The following is a 26,954-nucleotide window of genomic DNA, read 5'->3' as shown; positions in this document are numbered from 1 at the left end:
ACATTTTCAGCCCTTTATTAAATAGATAACAGCCTATTCTCCGATGAGTAGGCAGTAATTATCCCAGATATGAATGAATAATAGTAAAAAAAAGACAAGCATTACCCTGATGGGTGTCAGCTCACAGTGCCAGCGGTAAAACGCTGAAAATACAGCTGCCACGTAACGGCAGGCATAAGTGACCAACTTGATCTTTGTCCTTCAGAAGTTACTCCAGTGGTTAATGTGTAAACGCACCAGCAGCGCTCACACTTCATTCTGAATTAATGCTCGAGAGCAGCGCGACTCTAACAGGTTTAATTTTAGTGTCTTGACTCCCGGGCTTGACTGAAGCCCGCCGCCATCGTTAGTGCGGGGTTGCTGTGAGGGGGTCATTGAGCGAAGACTCGCGAGAGCGGCAGTGCGCGGCTGGGCTTTGGCAGGGTTGTGCCCGCGGGTAAGTGGCTACCTCCATTCACTCTCACTAAACAGAGACATCGCTCGGGTTAATGTGTCGAGTAGTGACAGCAGGACGTAAGTTCAGTTACGCACATCTGTTTAACTGTGCGTTCATGACACGGGGATGTTTCCTCTGTACAAGCTTTGTTGCTAATATGGCGACGGCTATAAAGCATGCTAGCTAACTAACTCAGCTAGCTTAGCTTAGCTAAGCTCATATTCCTCTGTAAAAGAAGGGGTGGTAACAGCTAACGTCAGCTAGCAGGGACTAGCCTGAGCCTGGGGACTGTAAACAAGCTGGCCTGTATTGTTATCCTCAGCACCTTCTGCATCGCATAGGACACGGGTACACACGTAAAAGTGTATTCTTGTTGTTTGGCAGCCTATAATCTGGGATTTGATTTTACATAAACACAGATTTAGTGAGCTGTTAAAGAAGAGTCGTAGCCAAAACTGACAATAGAATGTGCTTGCTATGCTGCTAGCTGGCTGGCTGGTTAGTACAGAAGCAGTGGTCTGTGAGCTGTCATTTGAAATGATTTGGGCAGTTAGCCATATTAATCTGTTTACGACACATGGGATTTAATTTCTTATTAATGGACAAACATTTAACTTTACTAAAGTGGCATGCTAGCTAACTGTCAGTGTGATTCCTTCTGTAATAGCTACCCCCTTATCCTAAACAACTCCCACAGCTGTACACATAACATGGCCCAGCAACATGTTTCAAAGTATTAGGCTACCAGACAGATATACAAAGAATCTCTGTAACGTTACCCTGTTGTTCCTTTTTATACTGGTATTTGTGTTTGTAAACATATTGGAAAGTATGGTTACTTAATTAGCATTTTGTTTTAGGAGGTGGCAAACAGAAGCTCTGAATATGAGTGGAGATGATAAGCCATTCCTCTGTACTGCTCCAGGCTGTGGTCAGGTACATGTACCAGAATACACAGAAGTGTTCACATTATTGCTGAGGCTGTTGCTGGTTTTTAAAGTCAGATGCCATACATGCATACTTCATAATCTATGTGATTCTATATTTGTTGTTTATGATTTTGATAGATCTTAATTTTAAGTTTAAAAGATATTTAAACTGGCAACATTTAATGGTTTTATGTGACAAATAAGCTAAAGTGTTACTTTCACAGCGATTTACAAATGAGGATCATTTGGCAGTCCATAAACATAAACATGAGATGACCCTCAGGTTTGGTCCAGCACGCAATGACAGTGTCATCATTGCTGGTGAGTATGCAAAAATACCTGTTCCTCAATTGAGATCAACCATGATGTTATAAGTTGTTCATTTTATTGGTTCTTGTTTCAGACCAAACACCGACACCCACTCGCTTTTTAAAGAACTGTGAGGAGGTTGGACTGTTCAATGAGCTGACTAGTCCATTTGAACATGACTTCAAAAAGGCCGCTGAGGATGATATTAAGAAGGTACATACATAAATATAAACTTTCAGAGTGAAACAAGAGAGATGCAGGCTTTAAAATGCCCAATGACATGTTGTTGCCAACAACAGATTTAAAGTATTTTGACATATATTTGCTGGACAGTTTATTGATTGTGGTAGATTTTTCTAAAAAAATCACTTAATCAAATGTAATCAAATAAATTAAATGTGAATCCACTTTGTGCAAACCAAGGGCCGTATTACAGAAACCTAACTTTGAAATCTTATTTTTCTCTGTTTAGTCGCCATGACACCTTCAGTTAGGACTGAATTTAAGGCAGAAGCTAGTTCATAATCTTAACTCCAGATAAGAAAACAGAAACATCCTAACTTGACAAAATTTTCTAAATTCTGTCCTAACTTTAAGACAACTCTAGCGGTGTCCTAACTTCTGTTTTTACCATCCGTTTATGTTGTTTTTATGCAGCTGTTACGGGCAGCGTTGTTCACTACTAGCATAATGATGTTACATTTATTTATATTGCAAAACTGTGGTTTTGCTTGTGAGATGTTTTTCTTTTCTAACTCTTCGTTTTTAAAAACCCCAGACATTGCAGATATGATCTCCACCATCCCCTCTGATTACCTTGATGTGTTAATGTTGATGAAAATTTGTCAGATAAAATATTACAGTGATGGTGGTGAATAATGAGGAGACTGAGCTGAACAGGCGTCTATTTATTAGGATTTGAGTGGATTTGGATGTGGAGCGGCGACACTGATAAACTGCACGAAGTGCTTTCACAATATTCATAACTCCAAGTTTATTGCACTTTTGTTTTGACCTTTTTACATTTATGACTGTAGCTGTAACTTACATTGTTAACTTTATTCTGATTACGTGTTAAGATTCAGCTGTGCACGTTTGGTCGTTTGCTAGGGAAGAGACCTGACACTTGATTGTCAACTTCCTAACTTCAGATAAGATAAAATGCTGTAAGATAAGATTCCTGAATTAAGGTAAGATTTGCTTCTGTAATATGAATTTGTGAAAATTTTTATCTTGACCTGTTAGATCTTAGCTTAAGAATAAAGAAGTTTTCTGTAATATGGCCCCAGGTGTGCTGTTGATGGATTTCAACAAATACATGTACAAGGCTGGAGGGCACCAAGACGTCAGGAGCCAGACTTGTTCTTCTAACCAAGATATCACTAAATGTTTAAAAACAAAGAAGAAAAGTTTTACTACATTTATGTTTATTTATATTTATTCTAACGTTTTATCCTGTTTTTACAAAAACATACTGTCTGCTGGGATAAATACTTCTTAGCAGTTTCTTGGGCTGCATAGGATTTTTGCACAGTGTTGTATTTAATTGATAATCAATGATATAATGCCCATATAATAACAATGCTCTTGTTGTCAAGCAGTTTATTAATTAATTTAGTTAATTTATTTTTATGTTTTTGATTTCTTTCACTTAACTCATAGTATTCAGGACTTGTAATGTTCGTCTGGGTGCTTCAGATTATTTTGAAAGAACAGTAAAAAGGTATATTGTCTTAAAATGATAGTAATAGTTTTTTTTTGCTGAAAATGTGATTTCTCTGTAGTTAATGTTTGACACTGTGTAAGGTTTTTTTTGATGTAATTTTAAGAGAGAAGAACAAAACACTCAAGCAAAACAAGATGTTAGATTTGCGAGACGAATTTTGGCCATAGAGTACTAGTACTCTGGAAGCATGGCTTTATTAACTTTATTAATGGTAACTTATTAACATAAGTAATGCAGAGCTGAATATCATCTGATGCTGTAATATATTTGAAAAACAAAATGATACTGAATTTGATCAATATCACCCAGCCCATTATTTGTCTTTTATTACAGCGGGATGAGGATCTGAAAAATGTGTGACAAGTATGCACAAAGAAAATCGAGAGGGGACAAATACTTCTTCACAGCACTATTAAGAAATCCGCCTTTGTAGCTATTTTTTATTTAGGTGTGCTCATTTCATTTGTAACTCAAGATACTCAAGAACCTATGGTTTTGGGGTCTGTTAAAATGAGGAGCAAAGACCCTGTAATGTTATCTCAATATAAGTAAAGTATCTGTTTTGAGGTTGAAAAAAATCTGAATAAGGCAAAGAATAGAAACTAGTGCAGCAAGTAAACATGTAACTGCTGTACCACTGAATAGCATGTGGTATTTTTTAATGCAGTATTGCAAAAGCCAGAATTTAGACAACATTTAACCTGTAATGTGCAGTCCTAAGAAGAGCGTCCACACAACAGTCTGGCAGAACGGAGATACTCTGCAGAGTGTAGGAGTTGCCAGAGGCACAAGCTATACTCCCAGAATCTCAGAGGGTACACCACAAGATATTAACCCCTAGTGAGTCATAGAACCAGAAAACCCTAAAAATTGTTTAGCTTAAGAAGCAAAGTCTAATGCATGGATGAGACTAACCAGATTAACTGATTAACAGTATGGTGGAAAACTGGAAGAGTGGATAAAAAAGGAATGGCATGTGCCAAGCATAAACCTTGTTCCGTTGCTCTACTTAAATGAGTGTAACTTACATGGGTCACATTATTGTATTAATATCAGGTTGAGATGTGTGTTGCATTGATATCAGATTGTTTGTGTGATTTTTGTGATTTGATGTATTTTAGTTACCCTTGGACTTGTCGCCTCTTGCTACTCCTATTGTACGAAACAAAATTGAGGAACATACACCTCTTGAATCACATCGAGACAGTCCCCTCCCACATCCTGAATCCACAACCTGTGATGACAAGGTGATCCACTGAATAATGCTGCGGATTGTTGAAAGTAACTTGATTACTGACCGTGGGCCCTTTTGAATGATGTGCGTATGCGTATATTTTGAATCACATACCAGCCTGTATGTCCTTCAGGAGCCTGTGAGTGTTTCAGTTTTGTACATATAGGACCTAAAACATCTACAGTAGCTCGTCTGTGGATGTTATTAATGTTTCTAGTAGTCTGGAGAATACAGCTATTGACATTTCCAAGTATTTGTCAGCTAAGTATCAGTCTTTTGTAACAGGTACAGGTACAGTAATATGTGTTTATTACTGTGCAAAGGATGAAATAATTATAAAGAGTTTAAATGGCACTTTTCCTGAATGGTTGATGCACCTTCGGTCTCGTATGATATTTTCAGGAGGTTTCTTTGCAGCCGACCTCACTGCCTACATCTACTATAGTCCGTCCTGCCTCCCTTCAAGTCCCCAATGTACTTCTGGCCAGTTCTGATGCTAGTGTTGTTATTCAGCAAGCCCTTCCATCGCCAACATCTAGCTCTGTTATAACCCAAGTCCCATCCTCTAATAGGCCAATAGTGTAAGTAGCTCCAAAATGTTACTTATTACTTTAGACATCTAACTTAAATTTTTCACTTCATGTAGTTTGTGTCTTAGTTCACTTACATTTTTTTCCTCTTCGTCTCATCAAGAGCTTTTTATTTTGGTCACTTGGTTGCTTATCGTTTTACTTTGCTTGTACTTGTGTATGCAGATGGCAAAAGTTTCATCTCTTAATTATGAGTTGCTTTGTCACCAGTCTCACCAACATCCTTGCTCTCCTTTAAGTTCATTTTTAAGAGGCTTAAAAAGACAAAATGCACAGCTATAGCTTTACTCCTAACTGTACATCATGTTCATTTGTTATAATACATTAATATGCCTCTATAATATGTATAATATTTCTGTATATGTTTGCCTCTCTCGTGTGTCTCCAGTCCTGTGTCTGGCACATTCCCAGTGCTTCTGCAGCTGCCCAACGGACAGACAATGCCAGTTGCCATTCCAGCCACCATCGCCAGCTCCAGCGTGCACATCCCCACTGCCATACCCGTACGTTTGCAGCTTTTTTAGTTGTCCATTTATTTGTTTGATTTTCAGTTAAACAGATTCGAAATGGAAAATTTGCGCATTTGAACACAGAGGTATTTGATATGTGTTGAATTGAATCAACACCACAGTAGACTGAGCTTGGCTCGGCTTCAGTTTTCCTTAAAGACAAACACACAGGGGATCCACTTCTAAACTCATATTCACACACTGAAAAAACATACTGAAAAGTAATTCTATTTCTTTTTAGTTACTGTTAAATAACCAGTGATATTTTTATTTTTATTATAGTTAACAAGCACATTTTTTCATTACTAGTAGTTCTGTATATATGTACCTAATATACTTAATGTTTCTGAGGCTTAGAGACAAGTTAGATTGAAATAAATGAAGAAGATGCCTTCTAAAATTCTTAGACATAGGCTTTCTGAACTTGGTGTGGTGAACAAAACACTTTTAAGAAGTGAAGAAAAATAACCTGGAAAACTGTAAAATTTTCGGACTTGTATAAGCATAGTTGTTGAACCCTGAACTAAGTAATTGCATAGCCATAACCCCTTTATTTTAGTCTCAGAATGGACAAGAATTTCAGCCTTCTCCTAGGAGTGATGCCGCCAGACCCTGCTACAGGGGATAGATTTCTGGACTTGTAACCCTGTTCACTGGTTAGGAGTTTTCATGTCTGAAAAATTGTTACAGTTGTTACATTTTTTTACAATACATGCAGTTATTCAGTGTTCCAGAAATACCAAAGATACCCATGATACTCAAAGTGTATTGTGATGAAATTTAGCACATTAACAAAAATATATCATCATATTGCCCATCCCTACTTTCAACCTACTTATTGTTCTGAGAAAGTCCACATGCAGAAATCTGATAGAGGACTGTAACTCCTCTTGCTGGGCAATTAAACATTTGAAAGTCACTTCCTTTCCAAGAGTTGTGCAGAGTTATGACATTGGGAGTGAGATCATCTCCCTCCGCATTAGTGTCACATTGGTGTGATTTGTCAGTAGCACATTTTAGAGTGGCACTGAGGACAGGCCGGTATTTATTATTCCGACACTGCCTTTCTGGCATGGAGAGGGGGAATGAGAGAACTAATGGGCCTTAGAAAAGGGCAGTTGTATGTCACAGCAGTAAAATGAGAGCAGGAGGAAGGGAGAATAAGACACAGAGAGAGCGCAGTCCATCCATAATGGGTTCTTTTTCGCTGTGTTCCTTGAACACCACTGTGACATGTTCTCTGCCCTTGTATGTACTTCTAGTAGTTGGAGCAAAGCTGTGTCACATGCATATTCTCATTCATATTGCCATGCACTGGCTAGATGTAGAATTGTGTAGTAATGGATTGTAAGAGGGGCATACAAGGCCTTATCCAAGCATGTGAAAGATGCTTCAAGTACCTGTGCATCTGTCCAGCATGTAACAGTCTTTGAGTGAGGAATGTGCATGCGTGTGGGTGTATATAGCCAGTATGGTACAAAGAGCAACACATGATTGTTTCCCCTAGGGTTACAACTTGGCCCTCTCTCTCTTTTCCAATGTATGTTCTCAATGTCTCTCTCTCTCATCCACCCCCCCACCCTCTTCTCTCATTCTTTATGTTTCTGGGTGCGTCTGTATGTGTGGGTATGGAGAGGTGGGTTCGGTTGCTGTATCTTGTGTGTTGTTATACCTCCTGCAAATACCAGGCAGTCAGCCTAATGAGGCTGAGCTATGGGACTAGGTTCAGTGTATTTTATTCATTGTGTGTGTGTGTGTCTGTCTGAGTGCTGTTGTTTGAGCGGAAAGGGCAGTTAGCAGGTTGAAGTGTAAGACATATCCTGAGAGAGACTAATTTTGCTTGTCTTTTTTCTCTCCATATGTGTGTCCATATGTGTTCTGTCTCAGCTCGTAAGACCAGTCACCGTAGTGCCTAATGTTCCTGGAATCCCTGGCCCCTCCTCTCCACAACCCGTCCAATCAGAAACAAAGATGGTAACTCATGTTGTGCTTATTCACATGTCATCACTGTCTTATCAAAACCTCATATCTCTTAAAATTTTAACTCTGTAAGACACCACCAAGTTCATTTAATGAGATTTAATTCCAAGTATTTTTGGACCATTTCCATCTGTCCTTTTTTCATGAAATGTTAACACATATAAAGAATAACTAACATCATTAAATGCTTTTAATGGACCTATCACGATTATAACATTTTAGCTGATGATTAATTACCGTATAAATAATTGCAATTGACAGTTTCATTTTTTTGTTTATTGTTTGTGGCTGTAAAAGTACAAGCCTGAAGTGGCCAAATTGGCTGCGTAGCTGTTGATACTAATAGCTCCCAACTGATGACGAGCTCAAATAAACAAATATTACTAACCGTGGCCCTTTAAACATGTTATAACACCAATCAGAAGATAGAATGTTTGCTGTTTTTGTAACACCCATTACGTGTCTCAGTAAATAAGTTTTCTACTTTATTTAATCTAAATGCCTTTTCTTCACCCCAATTAATGAAATTGCACTCAGTTCACATTCTGTTTGCTGCAATGCAAGCATACGATTGTCAAAGCTAACAACTAGGGCTGAAAGATTCATCGTTTTTAAACCAAAATCACAATTTAAGACAATGTAAGTGCAATTTTTAAAAAACAAGAGCTTATTTTTTTAATAATAGCCTACACTCTTAAAAAAGGTTCTTACAAAAGATGTTTTTTTAGCAAAGACAATCATTCTATGTAGAACTATGAACACTCAAAGACCCATTTGCATGCTTAAAAAGTTCATTGCATGGTGAAATTGTTCTTCAGATTGATGGAGAATGTGTTGTAAATGGTTCTGTATAGAACCAAAAAGGGTTCTACTACTGTTACAATGTCAAACTTGTAACAGTAGAAGAGTGCTATACAGAACCATAAACAGCACATGCTCCATAAGTCTGAAGAGACATTTCATCATGCAAAGAACTTTCTTAGCATGCAGAAGGGTCGTTCAGTGTTTATGGTTCTAGATCGAACCATTGTATTTACTAAAGAACCTTTGAAGCGCCATCTTTTTTAAGTGTGTACATTAGCAAAAACATTTTAAGTATTAAAAGGGGAAATCAAACCTAATAAGAGCTTGTGAAATGCCTGTAGATAAGTTACACCAATCAGAGGCAACCAAACCTCCATGTGTTGTGACATCATAAACACAACTTACTGGCAGTTTGGCACACTACGTTCAGGGATCAAGCCTCAAGCCAAGAAAGGTGGATATTCTGGTCTTCTTGGCCAAAATGAGTCAGGCCTGAATTGTAATTTAGAAAAAAAATCACAATTTAAATTGCAGTTGCAAAATCAATCAGAAAAATCACAATTATTTATTTTCCTCAAATCGTTCAGCCCTACTAACAACTGTGGAAAATGATTGCGATCAGCTCAAATAATTGCCGCCTGGCGATTATGCAATAAGTGACGTAGGCTTAGCTGTTAAAAAAACAAAGAAGAAATTGAGTTTTGATTAGTTAGCATCTGTATTTATTTTCAGATTCAATCTGTTCCTGAATATTTCATGTATAGTCTTTTGATTACTCTTGAAGATAAAAGGGACAAAAAGGATTCTTAGGAGTGATGCTATAAAAGAACTACATTTGGTACATTTGCATTAGGATAATGCATGGTTGCATTACCTTAAATGTATTGTAAAGATTGTTGAACCGCATGCCTGAGCCATCCCCAACCATTTATTTTTAAAAGTGCAGATATCTGCAAGCTTTTTTGTAGTATAAGTGTAGTTCATTAACTTAAGCACTAGAGGGCACCACTTAAGAATGTTATGTTACTCTTCTAGACAAAGAAATGCTGTGCATGAAATGGTACCTTTATTTGCCACTGCAGTTTTTTGTGAGTAATAAGAAATTGAAAAGCTGAGTTACAGCATATCCTGATTTATTTATTCATTTATGACTCTTTGATGTTTCAATTTGGCTTTAAAGCATCATTTTAGCCTCAGAGTGTATGTGTTGTACAGAACTTGGTTAACGTGCCAAGAATATTTAACATTGTTAAGAGAAGGAACATCTGAGTGATTGTAGAAATTGGTGTCATGTATTGACGGTCCTTTTAAGGTGGATCATTTCTTTACTGTTATAATTTGATGTGGAATGTAGCTCTGTGTAGTTCAGAGATGGAGAGGTAAGGTGTGTCTACAGTATAAATGCTGGCCCATGTTGTAGTGATGAAGTGTTGATCACTCTGCTGTAAATGTTCACAGCATGCTGCTCCTCTGGACATTAGCAGGGAAACTTGCTCTTACAGATGAGGGTGGGGGGCGAGTGTAGGGATCGAGCAATGTCTGTCGGAGGGCGTGTGTGTTAGAGATGACAAACGCACATACAGCGCTGTGCTCAGCGGGCTGTCATTGGGGGCAACCAGAAGGGGGAGGGCACTTGGCACAGGTTCAGAAAAGCACATTAAATCAGCCTCACCCTGCGTGGAACCTTTTGTTCAGCAGAATCCAACCTGACCCTGCACACACACACACACACACACAAACACACATCTGCACACACAGTACACTCATTCAAACAGATAAACAGACTAGACCTGAAACAAAATTTCAAAATTGCAATTTAAAATTTTCAGATCACACAAGTTGCAATTTTAATTTTAGTGTTGTCTTCACATTGTTTTGAACGATTCAAATCATTCGGCCCTAATACATCTCAGACACATGCAGACGAGGACTTGAACCAACAACAGCTTACTTTCTCATTACCACACATACGCATACGCACATACACACTCATGCCCCCCACCCACATTGCACACACACACACTGCGCTCTTCAGCACAACTCTTCAGAAAACACTTAATGAGCTCACATCAGGGAAACATCACTCTGCCCCTCCTCTTTTGTATCCATCCCTCTTTTCCTCCATCCCTTTATCCTGCTCTTTTTCTCATGTCCTCCCCAGACACACAGACACGGCACTTTACAAGGACTGATGATGCTGCAAAGACCACAATAATGATAATTAACTTGCTGAATTTAGAAGATTATGCTGTTAATTAGTTGCAAAATAAAGATAAGTAATATAGTAGCAGATGGTTGGATAACACCCCAGAGATGGAGGGTTATTGCACTGATGAGGTTTCTGTGGCAGATATGAAATATGAATCTGTTCTCTCTCTCTCTCTCTCTCTCTCTCTCTCTCTCTCTCTCTCTCTCTCTCTCTCTCTCTCTCCCTTTCCATGAGTCGTTGTAGGAGAATAATGTTTCTCAGGCAGGGAGGGAGTTCTGGAAGGTTGTTATACTATAAACTAATTTGCTAGATAGATTGGTCTGGCAAAGGTAGCTGTTAAAAGAATGTTCTCCTCTTGTTTTTCCATGTAAATGAGTCTCTCTTCTCTCTCTTCGCCCTCAGTTGCCTTGTTCACCTGCTGTGGATGCATTTGTTACCTGACGCCTTTGACTTTTTTTTTTTTGGGCACCAGTGTTGCTTTCTTCTTTCTGTCCTTTTACACAAGGCGATGCTTTAGATCTGTGATATATGTTGTACATTGGCAGCAAATGGCCATAAGAAGACAGACGTGCTTCAGTATGTCTTTGCTGTTTGTGTGTGTGGGGTGTCACTCAACGCGTGAGTGTTGACATTATTGTTAGGCAGCTGTGGGGAATGTGTGACAGGCTCAGTGGGAGGCAGAGTTAGGAAAGGGGTGCTTAGCGCTGAGGTCGCTATGCTGTGTGCGCTACGGCTTGCCCGGAGGAGAGAGATTTCCCTGACAGGAGAGAATCACAGCCATCTCGGGGGAATAGGAAATTAGCTACGACAGCTATTACTCCTCTGGAACAGGACGCAGGGAAGCATCTGTTTTTAGTGGTGATGAATATGTTGTTTTAATCCTTGCCTCCCGCTTTCTCTGGAAGTTAATTATTCTAATCTCCTGTACCTGCCTCTCTCTAATGCGGTTTAGCCCCCTGACTTATGAGAGGGGCCGTTAGAGCAGCAATTTTGTTAAAAGAGAAAGTGAGCATGTATGGCCAACAAAAAGACAAAACATTTTTCTTTTGTATGATTTGTAGTGTTCATTGTGACAGCAGATGACTGAACAAGCCACTCTGTTGCTATGTAGCTTGCTGCTTAATTAGAGAACCAGCCAGAGTAATATTTGCACAGCTGGTGAACAAATTCACAAGCTAGTGACCGTTGACTATGGTGAAAATGTGAGAAAGCTTTTCAGGGACCAGCATAACAAAATTCTTGCTGATCTGAGATTTGTAGGAACTGACAGCAAATTTGTATTGTTTATAAGTGTAGTAGTTAACCAGTTAATGAAAATGTTAATTTGTGTAGTAATTTGATAAAGTTTTAATATTGTTTAAACCTGTTTTAAATGTTAAGTGTTTAGTGGTGTATATTACCAACAATACTAAGCATGTGAAACTATCCTGTAGGCTGTTATCTTACCTGTTCTGTCTCACGTCCTGTCTTTGTCACTCGAACTCATTTACCTGTAGAAGCTGAAGGCGGCCCTCAGTCAGCAGCTCCCTCAGGTAACCAATGGAGACACAGGGGATGTCCAGAGCAGAGCTGCCAGCCAGACACCACCTCCTGCCCCACCTCCAGCGGAGGAAACGCGCCCACAATCGCTGCAACAGCCAGCCACGTCGACCACAGAAACACCTGTGCGTACTACAGTTTTGTATAGTACTGTGCAAAAGTCTTAAGCACATAGTCTTAAGTGAATTGTTTAAAACCATTTTTCTCAGCGGTAGGTGTGTTTTATGCATGTAAAAACATTATCTAACATTAGAATAAATACAAATAAACATAACTACAGTGAAACATAAGACTTTTTTTGTTCAAAAATGGACATGAAAACTTGTGAGCTTGTTAGAAGATCACAGATTTGGTTCCAGATTTCTGCTCGATGCTCCCAACAATTGCATGAATTTGTTAAATTCCATCACGAGCACATCTGATATAATATAAAGAAGAATTGATTAGCCAAACCACGTGTTGGATGATAATTACAAATAATCCTGGACTTTCTCAAGGAGAGGTTTGGAAATGGTTAAGCAAACACATGAACATACAGTCACTTTTTATTGTATGAATATTATTTGTATTTATTCCAGTATCAGTGATTATCTGAGCAAGAACCACTTACTGCCCAGTCAAATAGCTTTTTAAAATACAGTTTTTTCAGGTGCCTAAAGCAGCTAAAGCAGCGCTTTACTGGCCAAATCGTAGTGAATTGTGCTAATATCATGTACATGGAACTGAAATTCGTCTTATGTTTGGCGTTTGTGTGTGTTTGTCTGTGTTTGCAGGCATCCCCCGCCCCTCCTGCTCAGCACACACCCAGTACAGGTGGGCGACGGCGGCGGTCAACCAATGAAGACCCTGATGAGAAGAGACGGAAGTTTCTGGAGAGGAACAGAGCAGCAGCCTCGCGTTGTAGACAGAAGAGGAAAGTGTGGGTGCAGAGCCTGGAGAAGAAAGCTGAAGACCTGAGCTCTATGAACGGACAGCTACAGGTACACACCCTGTAATCACAGTCAGAGAAGCTACAGCTACACAGTGTTAAATGCGGGAGTCGTGAGGATGTTTAATAAGAGGTGATTCAATAATGAACATCTTAATGAAACAAAATAGACAATAAAAGATTGAAGGCAGTTTAATGTCTAAGCTATTGATGCTGTGATGGTTGCCCACATGTTTAGGCGTATTTCAGACCTCTGTAGCCCCTATACTCTGTTGGCACTTCTGATGAGAGTTCTCCAATTTCAAATAAGTGCCCCTGAGAACATTTATGAATCATTATGAACTATAAAGATAAAATAGCTGATCTCTGTCATATGATAAACAATCTAATGATATGGTCACAGGAAAAGTGCAAGCTTGGTTTTACTGTAAAAATATGTCTGTGGCCTCTCAAAAATGTATTTGAATTCCATTAGAATTGTAATATTATCATAAGAAAGAGGAACATTTAAAAAATACAAACACACATTCTACTACTGATACAGTGGGAAGGCATTAAGCACATTAGTGCCTCAGTCAAGAACTCATGCTATCACCAGGTAATATTTATTTAGTGATAGACCTTTTAATAATTCGCACATTTGTATTATAAGGTGTTTTTATTTATTTTATTTTTTGTGTACCAGGGATAAGAAGTTGCTCATGAAAAATGGGACAAAAACAGAAATGACTAAAATCTTTTTTGAAGAATTACAAAACCCAGAATTTATTACAAAAACATGTAAAGCAGGTATTAACTTCATTTTGTGTCTTATTTTATTTTTCATGTAGCCCTTAGTCAGAAATACATGCACGTTTTTGTTTCCCCAGTTAATACAGAAAATGGCCTTTGCATATTTGTTAGTAACTAGACTACCAATCACTGCACACTGCCACCTTTTATAGATGATTGGTTTGTTATATGCCCATTACACTAAATTTATCACTCCTAAAACAGTATAATTTTGAAGAACTTTATAAACTGTTGCAAAGTTTTTTTTTTTAACTATTATTCAAAGAGTACATTAAATGAGCTCTGGAATAGGAACAAAGACATTGATATCTTTGTTCAGAGTAATACAAAATGAAACATCTTACATTTTTTCTGCTTTTTGCTTATCTCAGTGTTTTCGTGTGCTGTGTTTGTGTTTTACTGTGAGTGAAGTCACTTCCCTGACATAGTGATGAAATCATTAATGGTGATTAAGAAGTGTTTTGTTGTGACAGCGATAGTGTACGTGTACATATGTATGTGTGTGTGTGTGTGTGTGTGTAAGGCTCCTGCATTGATACATTCCTGTCAATAAAGATATTTCCTCCAGATGTCATCGGCACACAAGCGTGTCGTCTCTTCTGTCTGCGCATTTAAGCGCTGGCCCTGGAACTCTCCCAGGGAAACCCGTCTCTTTGAACCGCCATTTTGCGGCAGGCAATTAGGATCCGCTACTGACAAGTTCGAAACAGTTCACGTAACTGTTGTCTCTGCTGATAGGGACAGGCTAGGCTATGAGGCGACGCGTTCCAGACAATTTAATGAGATCTGCTGCTGTTTATTTGCATGCTGTCTGTCCTGTTTGTCCGTTAAGGGGTGGGGGCTCCAGGAGGAGGGGAGGAGGAGAAGGACTGATTAATTTGTGATGGAGAGACAGGCGGGGGGTGCTGATGAGATTGTTGTAACACTGTTTAGGGTTAAATGAACGAAGGAATGAACACAGGCACATTAACGTGGGGAGACAGAGAAAGAGAGGGAAAGATGGCAGGAAAGAGGGGTGTTAGGGCAGTCACTGTTTACTGTGGCGAGCAGGAGGAGAACTCTGTCCTAAAGCTGAATGCAGAGCATTAGAGTGTGTTTTATATGCAGTGCGTTAATCATTTCCATCAGGGTGTTGTAATGGTTCCTCTCTGTCCCATTGGTCATGTTGATCAGTACACAGAGCTCTAATGATGTGCGATTACTTCAACATCATTCTTAACGGGCTCTTTAACGAGGTGTCAGGGCTAGTCGGCCCACATTCTCCACGATTCCAGCCTGCAGAAGCGAAACTCGCACTCTGGATCTGCGTTTAACACAGGCTGTGTGACAGCATACAACACTGTCTCAGCAGAACAAATAGCGCATTGAGCTTTTTGTTCATCACTCATGTCGAGCTGAAGTGCCACAATCTTCATACTAATGGATGTAACTTATCTGAACAGCTCAGTTTCAAATGGCGATCAGGGAACTTGCTGCTGTTACACTTATAGTTCCACAGCTCAATTGTTGCTTGGCTCAGACTGTCTGTTTCTCTGTGGAATTCCTCCACTTTACTCTCATAACCATGCACTTCCTGCCAGAGGCCTTTGCGCCTATATTTAGTCAGTAATTATCTTCCTGATGCCAAGCTGAGCTCCAGCCCACACATACTGACAGTATAGTTGTACTGCATGAAGGGTTACAAGGATTCATCACTGTTTTATGAGCAGCACCTGTAAGAGAGGAGGGATGGATGAGATGGTGTAGAGGGGAGGGAGAGGTGAAATGAGCAGGTTACAATGCGAGTATGAAAGCCAGAGTGCTGGTCGTAATGGGACGTGGCAATCCGCATGGTGAGGAGATCCGTGGCTCTACCAGCTGTGTTTAAATCTGTTCCTCTTCAGCCTTGCCGTGCCAGCACCGCCAAGCCCTAACAGATGGAATCAAATAAATTGGCTGCTTTTTAGATGAATAGATTAAAGCGCCGGCTATGTTTTAGAGGAGAGGAGAAAGCGCTTAAATCTGCCATGCAGTGTCCTGCCCGTCTCTCCGGCTAGCATTCCTCTAAATCCCCTTAAAGTCACCTTCACTGTTAAACGGGCCCATCTTTAACACTCGCACAACATTGTCCCGCGGGAGCAGTAAGAGGAGAGTAAATCTTGGCAGAATGGGGTGTGGGGTTTTGCTGACGGAGGGAATAACTCTCCTTCTCCCTTTCTCCCTCCTTTTTTCTCCCATCTCCTTTTTGATAATTTTAACAAATGGGTAAGATTTTTCTTAAAGGAATGGTTTCTAGCACTGATTATTGTTAGCTGTAGAAAACTAGTTTGTATTTTGGGTTAGTTTTGGTTACATTCTAGGCTGATTTTGTCTGTCCTCTTATTCATGTGTCTTTCATAGTTGTCACACAGGAGCTTCACAACTGATACTGTATCTTTTTATGTTCTGACTTGGCTAGAGATGCGCAGTGTATCAAATAGGCCTTTTGATAGTTAATTGAGTTATTGAGGTAACAGCCCCCACCGATGGTAAATAAGTTTATTGGTTTGACAAATGACAGCTGGGATAGGCTCCAGCACCCCACCGCGACCCAGAAGGATAAGCGGTTTAGATGATGGATGGTTTGACAAATTTATTGATTTATTTAATGTAAAACATTGGAAAACACTAGTATTCCCATACATGAACATAGCTTTTAAACATGCTGAGTGATGTAATATCGTACATTAATACCACATTTATTGTATCTAGCATAGATGAGATTGCTCTGTAAATGCAACTGTTGAGCTCCGCTGCTTGAATGCATTCAGTGCTGCAGGCAGACGTCATAAAAAATGCTTATATGGTAAGCTGTACATTTTAGGACCTCCTCACACCACAGCATTAGGTTTCAGACCTGAGGAGGAACATTTTATTCATTTAGCAATCAACATGCTTCAGACGCCAAAGACAAGACAAATGTGATCTTGTGAGCATGTTGAAAGAGTAGCAAAAGAGAACTCGGTCAAAACTTGGAGAACAGCACATTTTCTGAGGGTATTTTCTGAGTAAAATATGTATTATTGTCATCGTATCTACATCAGAATATCAGGCTGATTTTGCATTTGAGACTGAAACATTGAGCCAAACCTCTTATTTGAGCCTGATGTGTGTGATGTTAATCTGTAAAGACGTATGAGGTAGTTCGAAAAATTCCCGTGAAATGCGACCCTCTGACTTTTGAATTATTATTTCAGGCTTTACGGAATAGGTCTGGCTGCAGACATGCAGCCTAATAATGATGCCAGAGCTCTGCATACTGTTGGTCTACATGAGTTACACTGAATGGATTTTAGCTTTGTCATACTGATAATAATGGATTTAAACAATATGGTAATTTATAAAATAAAACCTATCTCAAGGATAAGACATGTCTGGTCTATTAGTAGAAAAAACAAACTATGATGATGATACTGTTTTAAGATTCCTCTCGACTCACTAAGTAAAAGCAGCCAGATGTCAACGTGCAGTTGAGCCGCTTCTGCCATTGTGTCAGAGAGTGCATGTGCACGTGACATTACTGGGGCTGAGAGGGTGTCTGACTGAGAGTGCATGTCTACAGCTACACTCTTTTGGGCTTTACAGGGTGGGTTGCAGCAGTGCACAGACACCAATTTTTAGCTTGTGTTTTCTTCCTGACTGTTTCCTTCAATATTAACAAAAAATTCTTATATAGTTCTGCTTTAAGCTTAACTCGTGCTGTCACTGTTTTCTCATGCTTCCACTTTAGTTCCAGGAACTGTCTCAAAATAACTGTTTTAACAACTGTTACTGTTAATTTATGGTATCATGGCAAGCCTAGTTCTGACCAAGCCCTCAGTGTGTAGAAGCACATTTACATAGATTTGTATTTTTTCCTTAACCATTTTAACAGTAAACCATGTGTAAGAAACTACGCAAAAAAGCAAATTTACCATTCTTTCTGTTGGCAAGAGTGAGATCTTTATGAGATTGTCTTGGTGTGTGTGTGTGTGTGTGTGTGTGATAACCAGACTTGAATGAAATGTCTGAAATGTCTGAAATGCATGGTCCTCTTTTCTTTCTCTCTCCATCTCTTCTTTAGAATGAAGTGACTCTGTTACGAAATGAGGTGGCCCAGCTTAAGCAGCTCTTACTGGCTCATAAAGACTGTCCAGTGACGCTCATGCAGAAGAAATCCGGCTACCACTGTGAGTAATAATTCTTCAGTAAGCAGCACTGCAAGCCAGCCAGCACACTGCTAACTAGAGGTAACATTGTAGAATCTGACCTGTGTTCTTGGAACAAACTTAAATTAGAGTTAGACCTGCTTATTAAAATGGGCAAACATATTCAAATCTGGTGCTTGGATGGTTTGATTCTGCTGTCGATTGTTGGAAGGGTTGAGAACGTCTGTGTCTATGAGGATGTCTATGTTTTTGGAGAATGTTGGGTATAGCTTAAAAGGTGTGTAAAACTAAACCTTTGTGATACATCGCTCCCCCCTAATTTCCACCCTGGTTTTGAAACTACAGACGTAAATCTGAACTCTGGGCTTAACCGTTAATGAAAGCTCTCTTAGCCCTGAGAAAAATAAGTAACCAAAAACCTCCCACGCAGGTGCTGTTTGTAGATATACAATTACTGGCTGTAGTCCATTTGTTGCTGTACAATTTGTTAGCCACCCCTACCCTGTCCATCAATAGAAAGGGGACCCTTGTTGACCATATATTATTTTAGGTAGTGAACCATTCTCAGCACACTCTTTTAAAACCTCAGTGGCCCTTGTTCATCAAAGTTTAAATCGAAGGTCAAACCTGATCATAAAATGAGCGAAATAAATTTCATTGACAGTTTTGTTTTCATCAGGTGTATCTGTATGATCAAACGTGTGGTAGGTGTGTGTGTAAATGCTTGATTTGTAGCAAACTAACCAAAACTATTATCAATAACATCTATAATACCACTAATAACAATACAAATAGAAAATAACAGTAATACTAATAATTTGTGTACATGACAGTCTAGTACATAAGTGCAGTCTTTAGTGTTCTTTAGTAAAGACAGTGGTTCTATATAGAACCATGAACAATTTTCAAGCTTAAAGGGTTTTTGCTTTGCATTGTGAAATGGTTTGTTAGATTGGTGGAGAATGTGTTGTATATGGTTCTAAATACATCCTTTTTGAAAAGGGTTCTATATAGCATCAAAAAGGGTTCTGCTACTGTTATGATGTCAGCTTTTAAATATGTTATTTTAGGAAATTAATCACTCTACACAATCACATCATTCAGCCAAAACTAATACATTTTGTTTCTTTCACATTTTATGTCCAATTATCATAATTTTCACACTGTATATTTGGTCACTCACTGCTCATCCTCAATCTCTGTCTAAGTACCGGCACAGCCACTGGCTGATGAACCACAGTACATTGTCGTTTATTGGCTCCCTGCCAGAACACTGGTACTGATAGGCTAGCACTTGAGTTCATGCACTGAAGCTGATTCATCATTTGTGCTCAAATCTACGCTTGTTTTCTTGTGTTATGAAGGTTTCATGAATCAGACGCAGAGTAATTCATACGTTAAAAACATCATTTATCATTAAACCTCTTTGTTCAACTTCACATCTCCAGGGTCAAACCATGGTGAATTAAACACAAGGGAATAAAACACAAAAGAAGATAATGACATCATTGAAATACTGTCAATCTTTAGGAGTGTATTTTGTTTGAAATTACAGCATAAAATCACAGATACAACTTTACCTTCTTTTTCTCCAAACTGCTGTCTTTGTGCTTTAAAGGGGCTCATAATTGAACCAGTCTGAGATGGAAGGGCATATGTGATTCAGGCACATCTTTGGCCGATATGCTTTAATGACATCTTAAGAAATGAGCAAATCTGTAGCTCGTCTGCCATATGCAGCCACTTCATATCAATTTGCTGTTGTCAGTGCAATGAAGGAGCGGCGGTTCTGTAAGGCTGTGCTAGCAGCAAATCCTCAGGCTCCCTGCAAGTACTAAAACTTAATGGCAGCTATTTCTAACCACCATTGTGTAAGCACATTCTGTAGAGGACAGCTACAATGCTTCTCCAGCTCTTTCAAAATGACTTCTGGGCCATTAATTGCATTGTTTAGGTATACATCTGTGTGTGTGTGTATTTGTGTGTATATGAGCGAAAGAAAGCATGATGGAGATTCAGCTTTCCTCAAGTTACGTCTCCGTAACACAGTGAGCAGAAATAGAAGGTGGGTGGAGAGAGAGCTACATAGAGGCATGTGTGGGGCTTGCACTGCAGCCCAGTGTTGACTTGTATTGACAATGATTGCTTCCAAAATGAGGCTATTATAGAGGCTAGCCTGTCAGTGCCACAGAGTCCGGCGGCAGACGCGCAACTGTGTAGCTGTGCCGTTCATTATGCAACGCCATTGTTAAAGCAGCAGTACTGACATGTCATGCATATTATTGGAGTGATGGGTGCTGGATGGGATTGGGTTGTCAGGGAGCAAACTCATTTGTGGGTGTCTAGTTGGTGTATTTGGGCAAATGGGGGGCTGTGGTAATGGATGAGGCTATCCTTCACTCCTGTTTGTAGTGCTTCTGTTAGAGAGCGGCGTGAGGGGTCATATATTAGCAGCCTGCTGAAATAAGATGGGGAGAAAAGCATCACTCTGTCTTTTCATTTTAGTAAACAACTAGATGAGATTTTGCAACATTTATTGCAGGCATCTAAACAGCAGATGGTCATTTCTTCTGTCAGAAAGTTGCCTAATATGTTGAAAGACGGCAGGCTATGCTCAATCCTATATGTTATGTCTTTGTGTGTGTGTGTGTGTATATATATATATATATATATATATATATATATATATATATATATATATATATATATATATATATATATACATACACACACACACACACACACACATTTACTGAACTGAATTATGTTTTATGTATATTAGATCCAACAAGTAGGCCAGGTCATCTCTTTGTGTATGGTGGGCCAGTGTTAGTAACTGGGCCCCTGAGGTACACCAGCCCTTGCATCTCTGTCTGTTGGCACTTTTAATCACGCACCCAAGGCACTGCAATGGCAGGTGGGGGGAAATTATCCAACCTGCCCTGCAAACACGGCAGGCCGTGCCTTCGCTTGGCAGTGCGCACAGCCCATCTGTTCGCAGCGGTTAGAAGATCAGAAACGAATAAGAGAGAGAGAGAGAAAGAGAGGAGGGTGGCCTCAGGAGCTAGCGGTGCTGCATATGATAATATATCTCGCCCTGTGCTCTCTTGCTTAATGCCATTAGGAGTAATTATAGGAGCCTGAATGTGGAGCAAAAAGAGAGAGCAGAAATGCCTGTCTGATTTACGTGGCGTTTGACCTTATTCACTCAGCTCGTCCAAGTATTTACGGCCTTCTGGTGTACACATACCCTAAATCATCTGATCAGAGCCCCATCAACAGAGACAGTCCTGATCATGCACAATGCGGCAGGCCTTTTAAACGCAAAGCCTTTTATGACACGTCTCCTAAACCAGAATCAGAAGTGCACACACGAGATAACAAACCCTCATGTTAATTACCAAGTGCCATTTTAGCGGACTCTTGCATCATTAGCTATATTAATTATCATAGTAGTCTGCATTTCTTTACAAGTCAGAAAGAGAGAGGGGTTTTTTTTCTTTCTTCCCTCATCAGGAGCCAATTAATTCATTGCAATTGTGGAGCAGCTGGTGGCATTTGGACTGCGAGTCTCTGCCTCTCTCCAGTGTGAGCATCATTAAAATCAGGTGCTGTAATCATCTGTCGCTGCAGTAGTTGGCAAGGTAGCAAGAAACAAATGAGAACGCTGGTAGGGGTGCGAGGGCCCAGCCACACGCCACTGCCTGTAATACACCCTTATGATGTTGGTTTAAAATGACATTGTAACTTTAATTAAAGGTTACAAAGCAAGTGCTGGGAATAATAAAATGCAAAGCACGGATCAGGCTCGAAAACTGGGTTTAGTAGCAATTACGCATTGAATGGAGTAGACTGAATAAAAGCTTGGTTGTTTATGCGTAATATTCACAGGGTCAGAACTGTGGCATTGTGGTGTTATTTGGATTACAGTCTTAACCAGGAATAGCTGAAACAGTTCCATTGCCTCCTCACTAGCGCTAAACCTGCAAGCAGACTATGAGCACACTAAAGCACATATTGTATTGTTGTAGCAGGTGTGATATCATATATAAAATAGGCACTTATTGCAATGCCCGAAGCTGGCTTGCAGTCATTTCCAGTGTTTGTAAGTTTGAGGGGTTTATGTTGAGTTTATATTGTCTTTTATGCTGTTGAGCTGGAGTGAGATGGTAATTCAGATGTTTTTTTTTATCTTTTGGCATTGAAGTATATTTTTTTGCTATGACAGTAAGTAACACCGGTCTGGTAGGAAATTATGAGTTCACTTCTTCTCTTGTATAAATGGAGCCAAACATCAGCCATGAGCACCTCAACATGCTTGGAAGAGGACGCTAAGCCCTACATTATCCATTAAAATGTACAGCCCCTTGTCTTGCTACCTCATCATGTAACGGTATTGGAGAGCCTGCCATCCTTCCCTTCCAAGGACGGCATGGCTATCTGAGTCCTTGGGGACTCCACGGACAGACCAGCTGAGTCTCCACTCTGAAACACAGGTGTAGGGTCCTCTACACTACCAAGCAGTGCTTATTCTCTGTGATGTAGCAATAGTGATGGTGTTCATTTTCATTTACTAAGTGAACTAACCAGGCCTCAGTGTTCAAAGTTTCTGAGTGCTGTTTACTTTTACACAGTTACTTCTTGTCTTGACCTGATACTTATTTAAGTTACTTATTTAACTTATTTGAGTACTTAGGTTTTGTCTTTTCCTATGTGGTTAATATCTGGCTTTAATATCAGGCTACAGTTGTATGCAAAAACTGGTCAAATGACGTGTTTTTTAAATTACATTAAGTTAGGACATGCTTAGAGAACAATTAAATATAATACTTTTCTATGAGTTTTAGTAAACGGTTTCTGTTTAGTTTAACAAATAGGATTGATAAAGCATACATTTAAAATGTACCATAACCTTTGCAAAGGCCACATTTAATTTAGTTTTCCCCATTTTTTTTAATTCAGCAAATAAACAGTAATTGTGCATTAAAATTAGCCAAACTCTGTTCTCTGTAGAGTATGTGTACTTATTTTCATTTAGAAAATCATCAAAATGTCATTTGACAAGCAGTACCCAAACTTTTGCATACGACTGTAAATTTCTGAACAGGTATTTAAGGAATAGTTTGGAAAAAAGTTTTTAAAAATTTTAATTTCCACTTTTCCCATTGTCTCAAATGTCATTCAGTTGTGTTTGGTGTTCGAAAGTTGCTTCTATAATTTTGCGCTGGATCTATGAGGCTACAGTAGCTAACACATAATGGAAGTTTGTATTCCACCAGTTAGCATCATGCAAGCTGCATGCTAAAATCATCACTCACTAAATTGTATTTGATTGATTTTTCACAAAGCTGAGCCTGTTGCTATACAAGGGAGCATTTTTCTGTGAAGATGCACTAATAATAGCAGCCCATAGAATGGGTCAGTGCTTAATCTGTGGTGCAGAAAACTTTGCCATGATGACTTTCAGTGACACTATTGAGCTGACTCTATGCTGTCTGTTTTTCAGTGCTTGACAAGGAGGACAGCTGTGAGGAGATGTCCGTCCCAGGCAGTCCCCACAGTGAGGCTATCCAGCACAGTTCTGTCAGCACGTCCAATGGCGTGAGCTCCTCCACGGCAACAGTGGTTGCTCTTGCGCCCAGCTCGGCCACTGGACCATCTGCAGATCAGAGCACAGAGGGGGAGGAGTCGAACGGAGGCGTGGCCCCAGGCCCTCAGACCCAGCCCTCTGGAAGCTGATCAGGCTTCAGAGGGGTTACTTTTTAATCCTGGCAGCCATGTTTATGTGAGGAGGAAAAAGTTTCCCTCACTCTTCTTCAGTCTGGAGAATATTTATTTAGTTTATTTCATTCGTCTAATTTAATTTCCCATCAAATGCATTTTATCAAAAAAATTGTAAAGATGCAAGGGATGGCACTTTACAAATTTGGAAAATTGTACTGATTGTCTAATTCTCTTTCGCGCTCTTTTTTGCGTCCATGTTTACTCTATTTATTATATTACTGTTATATGCATCATCATGACTGTAAAGTTAGAAATCTGAAGTAGTGACCGATTCAGTGTGTTTTATATGAGTCTTAAATGCCAAAGTGTATCATGGCTCATTGTAATGGGGAATTGATTTTCTCAAGCACTTCTGTAGGCAGAAGAGGCAGTCACTTTTATTTCTTTGCCTTTTCCATTTTGCACATGAAGAGAGATGGGGGGTAAGTTTTTTGTAGTGTTTGACTGTTGACATGACCAGGTCTGGCAACTTTTAGGAGTAGATTTGACAACCTGCCTTGTTACAAATCTTCAGTGATTGAGTGCAGTTTGAACTGATCATAGACACTTCTATTTGTGAGTGGGTAGCTGGATACTTCCACGAGTGGTGTGTTGTTCGAATGTTGTAAGTAATCTTCCGCCTGTAAAAATAAGTCTTAAGGAGGATATTTGGCTAGAAAATGAGTGTCTTTTAAGAGCAATGCTTTGATCAACATTCCATGAGTAATTTGTTGCAATGGCAGTAACTGTAGGAAAATAGTACATCTTTCACCATACAGACATCACTTTGATGTTGACTTAATTATGTGCCATTATTTTTTATTTATTAGTTGCAGATATTGATTTGTAACTGAGGAATTTGGCAGATGGCTGTATAAAGTAGATTGAGTTCTCGAATCACAGAGGCTTTCATGTACATAATTTCTTTGAGTGAGTGACGTAATGTTTATTTTTGCCACTTGCTGACAACATGACTGATTCTGAATCTGTGGTGTTTTGCTCTTTGAAACACTGTTTGAAGAAAATAAGAATATGGCTGTTACTCATTCACCTCAGTTGACTTTTAAAATACTACATTTTAGGAAGCATTGTAAATGCCATTTGATGATAGCTTTGTATGTGATATCAGCAGGAGTATGTGCATTGTTTGTGTTATGATCTTACAGATACACTTCATTCATTAGAAAAAGGAAAACAGTGCTCAAAAAAAAAAAGAAAAAATGAAATAAGGCTTTCCCCGCCCAACCCGTGTAGTAGTTCCAGTTCATGGCCTCAGAAAAAAACAAAAACGAAAAAACAATAATAAATGGATAATTACAAAACCTTTAAATTGTTAATACTAGAACTGGGAGGTGCTTTCCAGAAAATGAGGAAAATTAGTCTGTAAACTGTATATTTAAGTTAAATTATTTGCTGCCATTAAGCTTAGTGACAGTTACAGACTTCTAGCATCATGAGTTTGGATCAACTTGCCTTCTATCTTAAAATGTATTGGCTTACTACTGTGTAGTTTTATTGCTGCATTTGCTTTTCTAAGTATCATCTATTTAAGAATCATTTTGTTTAACAGGTAAATTTGTACGGTCATTGTTATGTGCTTACTTGCATGAATGAATAATTCTCTGAGAGAATTAGACCTATGTTTGAATCATGTCTCAGTTGGATTATTGCAGTTGAACATGTTATACTTTGATTCTCAGCCAGGAGGCAGCGGGTTTACATTTCTGGTGTTTGTAAAACTCTGGCCCCACTGCAGAAAAAGGATGTGATTATTATTGTGTTGGCAGTAAACTTGTAACTTGGTGAAAGTTATGTATAAAGTATCATAAATTAATAAGATGTTGTAATAAATCTTTTAATATCTCTTTAAATCTATTTCAGGCTTGTGGAGCTTTTTTTTTCATTTGCCTTTTGTTAGTAGATGTTTTTCATCACTTGTCTACCTCTCCTAGGTTTTTTGCCAACAATTTGTATTGGTATAGTCTGCCATCTAGTGTTGAAACTGAATAAAACTTTTGACCTCAGCAAGCATTTATACAAGCTCAGTTTGGCTAGTAGTTCATGTTCAAAATATCTATTTTTCAGCAATTTTCAGAAACAGGATCTGCTTTCTACAAGTATTATGGGATTAACTTGTACGTGTTCAAACATTGCAGTAAGTAAATCTTTACTAGCATGCTTTTTTGCAGTATGTGTTCATGGTGGTAAATTGTGTTCATGCAGTATCAGTGAATAGCTGTAAAGTAAATAGCAATGCAGTGAACATTATTCACAGTATATTTTCATTATTTTGCAAACACTATGTATTGTGTTATGTGAAACCATCCACCTATTACCTCTTTTTGTGCCTAAGGTCTACTGGTTTCAGAAAACAACAAGCTGTAAAATTCAGTCATAATGCCCCCTCAAAAAGAAAACAAATGAGCCTTCATCTCTTTTCATTGCTAGGTTCTAGCTAGGCACACATGCTACAGCTATCTCAAAATTCTTTGGAATTTTTTTTACATGATACAAGTTTTGAGAAACACAGGTGCAACTAATCCAGACCAGAAAACAGCTAATGCTGGTTTGCCTCAGTAGTTATATTGAGGGTTAAGGGCTGGTTTCTTAGACAGGAATTAAAGGAATTATTAAGAATTATGCAATTTTTTTCAAAATTTCTGCTTAATTAAATGGTTAAGATGTAAACAAAGTCATTCAAAGTGGTTTGATGTAAAATGCTCTGTTACAGCATCAGAATTGTTCACAGTGGTGGTGATTGGAAGCAGCCATCTGAAGTGTTTAACCCTTCTAAAACTCACAAAAAATGATTACATGACATTATTACAATGTTGCCTAGAGACACTAGTTTAAGATCACTCTGAGATAAGCTTTTTAGCCTTAAATGTATTTTTTTTTATTTATCTATGGCAGAGATGTACATGCATGGTGCTGTAAGGCAAACAAAGATAATGTTGTTTTTTTTTTTTTTCTTCAGATTTACTTCTATTTTACCATCACCAGCATTACACATAGAAAAACCCAGCAGCCACGGGTAGGT

The 26,954-nt window shown here is 39.0% G+C and overlaps 1 protein-coding gene across 2 annotated transcripts; it reads left to right on the top strand.

The window, feature by feature from the left end:
- The first annotated feature begins 227 nt into the window (after positions 1–227).
- atf2 (activating transcription factor 2) lies at positions 228–25,789 on the top strand. 2 transcript variants are annotated; one of them, XM_036566704.1, is made up of 12 exons: positions 228–436; positions 1,297–1,372; positions 1,590–1,686; positions 1,769–1,887; positions 4,522–4,647; positions 5,037–5,215; positions 5,613–5,727; positions 7,621–7,707; positions 12,223–12,390; positions 13,039–13,245; positions 18,067–18,172; positions 23,658–25,789. In XM_036566704.1, the coding sequence occupies exons 2-12, from the start codon at positions 1,322–1,324 to the stop codon at positions 23,888–23,890; spliced, it is 1,488 nt and encodes a 495-aa protein (XP_036422597.1). In that variant the 5' UTR covers positions 228–436; positions 1,297–1,321; the 3' UTR covers positions 23,891–25,789. The 2 variants fall into 2 exon arrangements, with proteins under 2 accessions (XP_036422597.1, XP_036422604.1); XM_036566711.1 differs by lacking the exon at positions 228–436 and adding an exon at positions 441–513.
- Positions 25,790–26,954: the final 1,165 nt, after the last annotated feature.

The sequence above is a fragment of the Colossoma macropomum genome, unplaced genomic scaffold (assembly GCF_904425465.1).
Source record: "Colossoma macropomum unplaced genomic scaffold, Colossoma_macropomum, whole genome shotgun sequence".
Lineage (NCBI taxonomy): Eukaryota > Metazoa > Chordata > Actinopteri > Characiformes > Serrasalmidae > Colossoma > Colossoma macropomum.
This window is presented reverse-complemented; position numbering and strand designations above follow the sequence as displayed.

What these genes read in the sequence shown, in the direction of transcription:
- atf2 (XM_036566704.1), top strand. Translation starts at nt 1,322, where the DNA reads ATGAGTGGAGATGATAAGCCATTCCTCTGTACTGCTCCAGGCTGTGGT. An exon ending in TGACAGTGTCATCATTGCTG is followed by an intron (nt 1,687 to 1,768) that starts GTGAGTATGCAA and finishes TTCTTGTTTCAG; the next exon opens with ACCAAACACCGACACCCACT. An exon ending in CTATGAACGGACAGCTACAG is followed by an intron (nt 13,246 to 18,066) that starts GTACACACCCTG and finishes TCTCTTCTTTAG; the next exon opens with AATGAAGTGACTCTGTTACG.